The 9,313-nt window shown below is 56.4% G+C and overlaps 4 protein-coding genes across 4 annotated transcripts in view; 1 reads left to right on the plus strand and 3 right to left on the minus strand.

Annotated features, from left to right (window-relative positions):
• Positions 1-1,518: 1,518 nt before the first annotated feature.
• Positions 1,519-2,684, minus strand: N657DRAFT_692358 (uncharacterized protein; the record flags this gene model as incomplete). Its single annotated transcript, XM_062797159.1, has 3 exons — positions 1,519-2,160; positions 2,212-2,331; positions 2,509-2,684. The coding sequence occupies 3 exons, from the start codon at positions 2,682-2,684 to the stop codon at positions 1,884-1,886; spliced, it is 573 nt and encodes a 190-aa protein (XP_062645053.1). The 3' UTR covers positions 1,519-1,883.
• A 492-nt stretch (positions 2,685-3,176) lies between these two features.
• N657DRAFT_578174 (Zip-domain-containing protein) lies at positions 3,177-5,413 on the minus strand (the record flags this gene model as incomplete). The annotated part of the gene is made up of 10 exons (XM_062789303.1): positions 3,177-3,781; positions 3,858-4,107; positions 4,179-4,291; positions 4,350-4,474; positions 4,546-4,659; positions 4,719-4,823; positions 4,887-4,972; positions 5,006-5,042; positions 5,098-5,196; positions 5,256-5,413. The coding sequence occupies 10 exons, from the start codon at positions 5,411-5,413 to the stop codon at positions 3,177-3,179; spliced, it is 1,692 nt and encodes a 563-aa protein (XP_062645054.1).
• Positions 5,414-6,729: 1,316 nt separating this feature from the next.
• On the minus strand, positions 6,730-7,604 carry N657DRAFT_648110 (uncharacterized protein). The gene is made up of 2 exons (XM_062793460.1): positions 6,950-7,604; positions 6,730-6,890 (listed from the first exon to the last, which is right to left on the minus strand). Exon 1 carries the CDS (start codon positions 7,234-7,236, stop codon positions 6,967-6,969), a length of 270 nt encoding a protein of 89 aa, XP_062645055.1. The 5' UTR covers positions 7,237-7,604; the 3' UTR covers positions 6,730-6,890; positions 6,950-6,966.
• Positions 7,605-7,733: 129 nt separating this feature from the next.
• Positions 7,734-9,313, plus strand: part of N657DRAFT_692360 (uncharacterized protein) — a 3,000-nt gene continuing 1,420 nt past the window's right edge. Inside the window, exons 1-3 of the mRNA XM_062797160.1 lie at positions 7,734-8,278; positions 8,348-8,703; positions 8,760-9,313. Of these exons, the coding sequence (XP_062645056.1) occupies positions 8,169-8,278; positions 8,348-8,703; positions 8,760-9,313 (1,020 nt within the window). The 5' untranslated portion in view covers positions 7,734-8,168. The remainder of the gene's footprint in view (positions 8,279-8,347; positions 8,704-8,759) is intronic.

The following is a 9,313-nucleotide window of genomic DNA, read 5'->3' on the forward strand; positions in this document are numbered from 1 at the left end:
GTTTGTAGTGGTGTGGTCTAGAAAAGTGTCCCGGTCGATGGGGTGTCCCGCTCGATGGTGGACCACGTTAGACAATTTGAATGATTTCTCAAAGGAAAAGCCACCTTCTGCTGGAACTCACCTTCCCAGTGCTGCACGGTAGAGCAGCGCTCGCTATACAGCTTCTGGCACAACCCCTCGGACAGCTTTGCGGTGAGCACCTTCAGTGCTACGCCGAGCCTGACTGCCGCACCGAGCAGCCACAGGCTAGTAGTGCTATAGCCAACAGCGCCAGCTCGATTGAGCACCTAGATACGTCGAGGGAAGCTGCGTTGCACACCGACGCCAGTACTCCCTTCCGCCGCCGCAGAGCCTCGCTGTCCGATATCACCACCCCCTCAAAGGGGACACGTCTCGACAAGCCTCTGGCGCTCTTCAAGGGGTCAAGCGTTTGCGGAGACCCCGTACGGGCCGTCATTCGGGGCGAAGAAAAAGGGGGGTTGGGGTGTTGGGAAGCTAGCTGCACGTGTTCCTTGAATAATGAGCCGCAACATGCCGTTCGCTGCTCGTTCGGTCTTCAACGGAATTGGTTCCCTTGGGTGTTGTAATTGAGACCGACATAGGGCGTAATGCGCTTGTGGGAACCGAGAGCAAGATAGACTTTGCTTCACGGAAGGTGGTACCTCGTATTATTTGCCGACGGTGCCGATATAAGAACGCCCCCCTCCCATCAAGAACTTCAAGTCACCGCCTATATCTGTTGAAGGAAATCCCGGGTGCACAGGGGCTAGAAGCCGACGGATGTCCTCCGCGCTACCCGCTGACGGCGGCACGCGCTGTGGCCTGGTTGCAAACGCAACGAGCTGAGACCTGGATGCCACGTGGTTCTGTTTACTCACCCCCTTCTCCCCAACCGCATGAGCGAGCGCTGCTCTATATTTCTCAATCGAGGGGGCATTTGGAATGAGCTGGTCTTCTTCTAATTCAGGGATAAGTCGAGATGGCATTGAGTTTCGACTGTGGAGGGCTAAGGTAGAGATACCAGTGTTGATCTTCGGATTTTTACGCTATCTCTTGTCTCCATCCGCGGCCCCTATGGTTAACTGCTCCGCTGCTAGAATTATAGCAGACGCTCCTCAATCCATATCCAGTTATCACTGTACCATTTCCGTAGGAGTATACACTCGATGTCGTTCAGGACTCTTTCTAGACAGTCTGTCGCCGGCATCGTCTGCTCTATCTCCGGAACATTGAGAAAGCCAACTATCCATATTAGCCTTGTATACACCGCGAGTGAGGACAGAGGCACAGCCGAATTGGGCGCCAAGTTCCTTTGGCTGTTCGGCCACCTAGTTCCAAGCATCGATTGCCCCATCTTTGCTCGAATAGATGGACGGTCTGTCCCAAAGCTCGACGAAGACGCCCATAGCCAAACATGGAAAAGCATTTCGCAGCGAATCTTGAAGATTTTCGACATTTTCCAAAAACCCTTGCATACCTAACCAGGCGTCACACTCCCCCCACCACCCGCCCCTCGCTGCCTGAAGCAAAGCAAGCCTCCCCTCGTCGCTATCCCCCAGCCAGAACCGCGCCTTGGCGACATTGCGAAACTTGCCTATCCAACTCGAGGTCGACGTCAAAATGTCTTTGACGCGCATAGGACCGCGCATGACGTGCCAGACGGTGCCGACCCCCGCGCTGGAGGGCCGGGTCGGCGAGCTGGGCCGAGGTTGAGGCCGCGGCCAACGATGAGCACGTTGGTGTGCCGGTTAGGCTAAGGGATGCGGTGGGCGAGGAGAGGGGAGGAAGGCGGGGAGGTGCATTGCGTGGTTTCCTTGCGGGCAAGTGTTGATATTGCTTGATGGGGTGCAGGGGGTGCTGAGGTTGCCTAAGATGGAGGGCATTCACGGGCGGTTACCTAGTCCGACGGCTAGGATGATGATGTGGGCGTGGGGTGTGCCTTTGTTTGTGTGCACGGTGGAGAGGGATTCGTTGTCATCGGGGGAGAAGAGGCCGTGGACGGGGGTGCACGAGATGTCGAGGACACGTTCTTTGTGGACGAGGCCGGTGTTGAGGTTGTATCGGCTGATGAAGTGGCTGCTGTGCCCGGAGAGCAGGGCTTGGGTCGGGTTGAAGTGGTCCTTGCGGCCGCGTTCGTTGATGGCGATGCGCGAGTCAGATCTGGGGCATGGTAAGTCCACTAGTCGTCCTGTGCCATGTTGGTTGACTCACTTATTCAGCGTGAACTTCCCCCTCATCTTCTTCACGTGCATGCTGACCTCCTTGCCTACGCATCCCTTGATCTCAATCAGCTCCCGCTCTCGCCCCAGCTCATGCGCCCCCGACAGCAGGCTGTCGCAGCCGTTTGGGTCGCAGTGCCAGAACATCAAACTCCGCAGATGCTTGATGTCCAACGTGTTGAACAGGTGGTTCCACCGGCCCATCAAGTAGTCGTAGTCAGCGTCCAGCACCACTATGTCATACCCGGGCTGGGTTTGGATGGCGTCTCTCCTCGCCTGTGATACTCACCCGTTCTTGGTGTTCTTCAGCGCCATCTTCTTGCCGTGCCGCCTCATCCAGTGCAAGCGCTGCTGCTCCTTATCGGTAAATATGACGGCCGGGTTCTGCTCTCGCAGACGGGCGGCAGCCGCAAAGGCAGCAGGGGCCGCCGCCGACGATGATGATATCGTGGAGGAGGGCGCCATTGGGACGCGGGATGCCGAAGGGAGCTGCTGGGGGCTCTGCGGTAGCCGTCATCTTTGCTTGTAATTTGAACACACTAGGAACGTAGTGCTGGCTGCGGAGGGGTCATGATGTGTCCGTCTCGGTAGCTAGAGGCTAGCTAATCTGATATGACGAGTTGGTGAGATATGAGAACCTCAACTGATAGAGTTGTTACTGCGCTTGATTCCGTTCCTGCAGCCGTACCTTGATGGCTGCCCCAGCTGGCCGGGGCGACCATCACGGTTCTCGTTAGCAGCAATAACCTGCGTTGGACGACATTGGACAGTGCCTGCTGGGCATCTTGGCATGGTCGACTTGACTTGGCCAGATTTGAGCCTCGACTGGGTGCTGAAACAACCGCCCTCATACCGTGCCCAATCCGAGTGCTCTATTTACCATTACAGGCTATTCAGGTTACTTACGTTATCCAGGGAGCAAAGGGAGACATCTCTTCCAGCGGTAGTGAATTATTTTCAAGCCCACTTCCCCAGCACGCTCATGATCACCATACCAGACACCAACCCGCCCAGACCCAAGCAGGTAATCAGCGAGCTGGCCTCCGTCATGCCGCCCCCAAACACCCAGTCGGCAGCCCACATCTCGACCACGCCAACCCACAGCAGGATGCCCGCCGAGAAGGCGTCGAGCGTGCCAATGGCCACAATGGTCTCCGGATCGTTGCCATTAAAAACGCCGAGCACGCCAATGCCAATGGCCATGCCGAGGGGCGTGACCAGCGCAAAGGCGACGGCGAGCGAGATCTTCTTCGCCATGGATACGCGGAACAGCGCCGTTCCATTCTCTCCATGCTGCGCGGTGTGTCCGCCGCCATCGTGCTTCGTAGTAGCAATGGTCTCCTCTTCGCTTCCCGCCGGAGCCTTAGTATAGCCGTGGCTGTGACCGTGACTGGGACCGTGCGAGTGGCCGAGGACGGACAGGACCGGGTTCGCCTGGCCCGTCCCCAGCGCTGCGATGCGGCTGCCCAGCGCGAGGCCCTCGAACATTTGGTGGAATACGATGACCACGAACAGGGTCAGCAGGAAGCTGTCGCCGGCTACGACCAGGGTGACGCCGATGACTGTGTGCTGTTAGCACATGTGAATAGACCACTGGGAAGTTCACCGGTCGGGCCATCTGTTTGTGCATGAACTCACTTATCGAGTGGAAGACGACGCCGGCTTCCATGACGTAGATGCTGACCATCTCGATCGACTTGAGGCCTTCAGGCGTCGGCATCATCGAGCCTGCCTTCCTGCGGGCCTGCCACTTGACGGCGCGGTAGCCGAGATACTCAACGAGAAAGGAGAGGAAGAGCCCGGCCATGACGATGGCAGCCGTGGTGGCCTCGTACTGCAGCCCCCCTAGACACTCGTTGCCAAACATGAGCTCGGCGTGCGTGAACAGCTGTTTGCGTTAGGTCCCTGTCAGTGATCATCGCTTGTGGAAGGCTCCAAGGGAAGAGGTAGACAACTCACATGCACCAGACTGGTCGACATGATGACGCCCGTGCCGAACTGCTTGACAACCAGGAGAAGGGTGTTTGCTCTCGTGTCCAGGTACTTGGCCAGGACGATGGGCGCAAAAACGCCTGTCCAAAGTGTGAGCCAACAAATTCCATCCTGTGGGATTCCTTGCAATGAACATACCGATAGAGCTGGTGATGAGAATGGCAAACAAGAGGCCGACTCTCAGGGGCACATTGTACTCGCGGTCAGTCCGCTCGCAGCTGCGAGTACCTCCACTCTCCGACTCGCCAGCGCCAACGCAGTGCCTGGATATAGGTTTCATCGGTAAGCAACCTGAACACCAAGGGGCCCATATGTAACGTAGGGGTGTACGTACTCGACTCCGGCATGGAAGTGGCAGTTCTCTTCGGCGGGCTCTTCGGCATGGCCGTCATCTTCTTCTGAGGCAAGAGAGACCTGAATGTCGTCTCCCGATGGCGAGAGGCAGTATCTTTAGACCAATTTCCATCAGAACAGTGCGTCAATAAAAAAGCCCATGGACTCGCCTACGTGTCTGAGCCGTGGCTGTGGCAGTCAGTGTAGGCAGGCGGGAGGTCCTGTGTTGCTGTCACGGTTGTGTCGACTCTGTACTCTGTGGCGTCGGCCAAGCAGAAGCTGGAGAGCGCAATGTTAGTGCTAACTATTCCTGCTTTGGTGGTACTTTACGAAGTCACTTACACTTCGGTACCGTGCATGTGGCAGTCCGTGACGGCCGTAATGCTCGTGCTGCTGGTGGCAGCAGTTGGAGTGGGCGAGGCGGTTGTCTCTCCCGTCGTCACAGCAGCGTCGGCCGCGACAACCTCGACCTCGCCACCGTTGGGATTCATGCACCACCTGAGAAATACATGTTAGACTAAGACTGTTTGAGTGAGCTCTTTTTGGTGCTCACGTCTCGGTAGCATGGGCGTGGCAGTCCGTGTAGGATGACGGCAGATTTGTGGTTGCAGTCGCCAGGATGCGATACTCGGCTGTTCCCACCATGCAGTATCTGAGTTTCCAAAGTCAGCGCATTACTCGAAGATCATATTGCCCGAGGAAAGCGCTTACTGAACCGTCTGGTGCATATGGCATGCACTCACAGCTGTGATTGACGCCTGTCTCCTGATTCTCTCTGGCGGAGAGGTCACACCAGCAGTGGCTCCAGCCGTGCCCGTCAGCACGGCGAAGGAAAGGGCATAGTGCCCTAAAGTACTTTGAAAACGCATCCTGGGCGCAACTTGCTCCTTAGAGTGGCAACAAACACTGAAAATGACGGCGAGCTGCTTGCCAGACTAGAATGGCTGAATACAGATTCAGGAGCCAGCAGCCAGCTGGAGAGCAACCATTGTTATATCGAGTCCTTTCCAAGTAACGCCGAAACTGCGACAACCGACAGGTGCGTGATGGTGAACCTTGGTGGACAGGTGGACATGCATCCTTGCGCGGCACCGTGTTGCCCAGATCCTTTGGCATGCTGGGCGTCTCTCAACCCCCCACCCTCTCCTTGCCGAGTCCTCTTTGATTTTTCCCTATTTTTGCCTTCCTGTTTTGATGTCTGAATAACAAGGACTGTCAAGTGTCAACCTTGGTGGTCAGATATCCGTACTGACCCTGAATACGACCGCACACGCTGGCCAAGTCAGGCCGGACTACCTTAAGGTACTTTGAGGGTGTGGACAGCTCGGAGACATTGCCGCTCGTTTTCAGGTTTTGTTTCCGAATAGCTCATCACACCGACAACCGCCGCCACCAACCGCTGCCTTGTGCCAATGGTTCATAAGAAACGTGGGATGCCAGGTCTCGGCGCTGCGCGAGTAATAGCCCCAAGTTCTGTGATTGTAAGAGGCGCGGATGAAGGATGGGTGGACGCGCCAAGACGGTGAGTAGAAATACCTTTAGCTGACAGGGAGGAGATTGAGAACCTTGATGGCTTGGGCCTCGTACACGCGGGGGACCCGGCACAGGGCCACACACCCAAAAAACAAAACACAAAAAAAAAAAAAAAGGTGGCGCGAATAGACAGCTACAGATTCTCAATTACCTCATAGCTTGATCTGTACACAGGTGTACAAGACCTGACCTTGAGGTGTCAGCCTTGGCTTCAGCTTGTTGAGGACTGTTGCTGCAGCTGATGGCTACCTACCTTGACGGACTAGAGTAGACTAGCCATCACCAGCTGACATTAATTCATGAAGAACTCCTTAGTCACTGACACTCAACAACAAGCTAGTAAGGGGTTCTATGGTAAGAAAAGCTCGTCAGGAGGGTTCACACAAAGTCTTTCTTACAAGATTAGGACCTCACCTTGCTATATGCGGTCTTACTTGACAGCTTCCTATCCCAGTACTAGACGCAAAGTCCCATCTCTCAAGGTTCATCCTCTTGAGTAAACCAGGACTTTGAGAAGGTTGAAGGAAAGTCAGCATCAGATTCGAAAACGACACCGCATATGGCACACACATCAGATATGGGAACCGGGAGCGAAGAGTGATGCATAGTCAGCGGTCAAGCCATGCCCGCCAACTTTTATTCAGACTGTTGACATAGCGAATGGACAAAAATGAAACGTTTCCATGGAAACCCCAAGTCTCGAACCTAATTTGACGCTCCCCAATCATCAAAGCAGTGTGTTGAACCTGCGCCATTGTCTTGACAGTGTTGACAATGGAGGGACGGCATGTGGTTCGTGGCTGCCGGTAAAAGCTGTCGCGCAACATCTCGATCAGCAACGGAAACACTCCCAACTGGCCGTACCAACGCACCTTGCTTCCGCCACCGCCTAGTGCTGGTGCTCTTCGCAATGCCACTCCTTATAGCCGTTCGCGCAGTTGTAAGGCGCGTGGCCAGCGTGGCAGTGGTCAATGGTGGCCGTCGCATCGTAGCTTTGCGGGCAGCAGAACTCGCAGGCAAGTTGGCCGCCAACGCAAGGGCCGTTGAGAACGAGCTCGGCGTACTCGGTGCCGCACTCCTGGCGCTTCAGGGTGGAAGGGACAGCGGAAACTTGGAGAACCAGGGTCATGGCGGCGACGAGGATCTTGGTGGTAACCATTTTGCCGGTGCGATGGGCTGAAAATTGCGCGGGATGAGGCGGCTGAGAACTTGTGATAATATTTGTTGAGAATCGTTGAATGAGACTCGGGCATTGATGTCTCTTCTCCTTTGCTCAGGGGCGAGCAGACAGCACCCTTTTATCTTTCGAGTCGTCCATCATTCCTGCAGCTTCCTGTCCTCACGCCGTCTCCGTCAGTCGGACGCAATGCTTCCACATGGCTCATCAAGGTCCCAGACACATGCCCATGATGGTCCAGTCGTAGTGCTCGCAGAGTGCCAGAGTTGCAGTAGTTTCAAGAAATTCATCAACCTAAACCGAAGCCGCGGTTTCCAAAGCAACCCTAACGTGACAGCAGAGCAACGGCGTGGGGGAAGGAGCGTATGGCCGGGAGCTTTGTGAGTACCTTGATGGCCGCCCCCTCGCTTAGGGCAGGTGACTTTTTTGGCCCCTTGCAGGCACCACCCGCTACCTTCCTGCCTTCCCATCCTTGTGCGTCTTCCCAGTTCTGGCACCGCAAACAACCTCTCGTCTCCAAGGAGCCTGACAGATACTATCGAAAGCCCTCTTCTTGGCAGCATACGATGTGGACTGTAGTAGCCAAGAACAGGCTCCTCTCCGATGCGGCCGGCCAATCGACAGACGGGAAGAGTTCGAGAACCGTGATGGCACGCCAAGTTTGGCGTTGTTGGTGCTGTCGACAAGCTCAAGAACTCACGCTCACTGGGGGGAGCAAAAGCATAAAGTTGGATTCCTGCCTCGGTGACCACGGTCAGGCGAATTCTTATAAGACGGGCATCTCGAGGGCACCACGGCACAACGGAACAGACGACTTGAGCCTCCGGTTTCCTTCTTCACCTTCGCCGGCATCTTGAGCGTTGGAATCCGTCAAGCTGCAAGGCCAATCTCTTTTTGCATCGCCGAGTTCCAACATGTCCAATCTCGGGCACCTGCTGCTCCTCGCAGCAACATTGGGCCGTGTCAGACCCGCCATCGCTCTGCCGCAGGGGTTACCGCCGTCGCCCACTGGGCTTGACTGCACGTAAGTGAGACCCTCATAAGGTACGAGGAGCTATTTCTTAGGAGCTCAGAACTGAGTGTTTCACTGTAGTCTCCATGGAAACCACTGGGACTGCGTTGCCCCTTGCGCCACCCACACTTCCACGCGCTATGGCATCGCCACCTCCGTTACCGACTATCAGTCCTGGCGCAGCTCCATGAACAGTGTCTATTCAACGTCGGGTGTGCGCTTCTCGGGCCCCAGTATTCCGGTCTACACCACAACCGCTACATTCGGCAATGGCGACAAGGTGACGGCTACTGTCTATTACAACTCTGCCGCTTTGTCTAGCGCTGGGTATTCTTTCACCACCTCTGTGACCACCATCACCTCTTGCCCGCCGACGACTACGCCGACGCTGCCGCCCTCTCCATCAGCATCACTGTGCTCACCGCATGGCGACCATTGTGGGACTCCACGCCACCCAAATCATCATGTGTGAAATGCTAACATTCTTGCCAAGGGCACTGCGAACCACTTCCGTTGACCACTCCTCCTGGTTCGTCGGCTTTTCCTAGTTCGTCGGCAACCGGCACTTGCGAGCCCCATGGTGACCATTGGCATTGCCCACCGGGCGTCCCATACCCAACAATGCCCCCGCCTGGCACCACCACGGCGCCGGCCCCATCAACATCAACCTCGCCCGGGGCATGCGAGCCGCACGGGGACCATTGGCACTGCCCTCCTGGAGTGTCTGAGCCCTCGACCCCGCCGCCTGGTGCTACTACGGCGCCTCCCGCATCGACCTCCTCGTCGGGGGAATGTGAACCCCATGGCAACCACTGGCACTGCCCGCCAGGCGTCTCAGAGCCCTCCGCGCCACCCCCTGCTGTCACACAGACTTCCAAGCCTGGATCGGGCTCCGGTCAATGTGAGCCCCATGGCGACCATTGGCACTGCCCACCCGGTGTTCCTGAGCCCTCAACTCCGCCGGCCGGTGCTACCAAGACTGGGTCTGGATCCGCCCCTGGCAAATGCGAGCCGCATGGCGATCATTGGCACTGTCCCGATGGTGTC

The sequence above is a fragment of the Parathielavia appendiculata genome (assembly GCF_033297405.1).
Source record: "Parathielavia appendiculata strain CBS 731.68 unplaced genomic scaffold N657scaffold_12, whole genome shotgun sequence".
In the NCBI taxonomy this organism is placed as follows: domain Eukaryota; kingdom Fungi; phylum Ascomycota; class Sordariomycetes; order Sordariales; family Chaetomiaceae; genus Parathielavia; species Parathielavia appendiculata.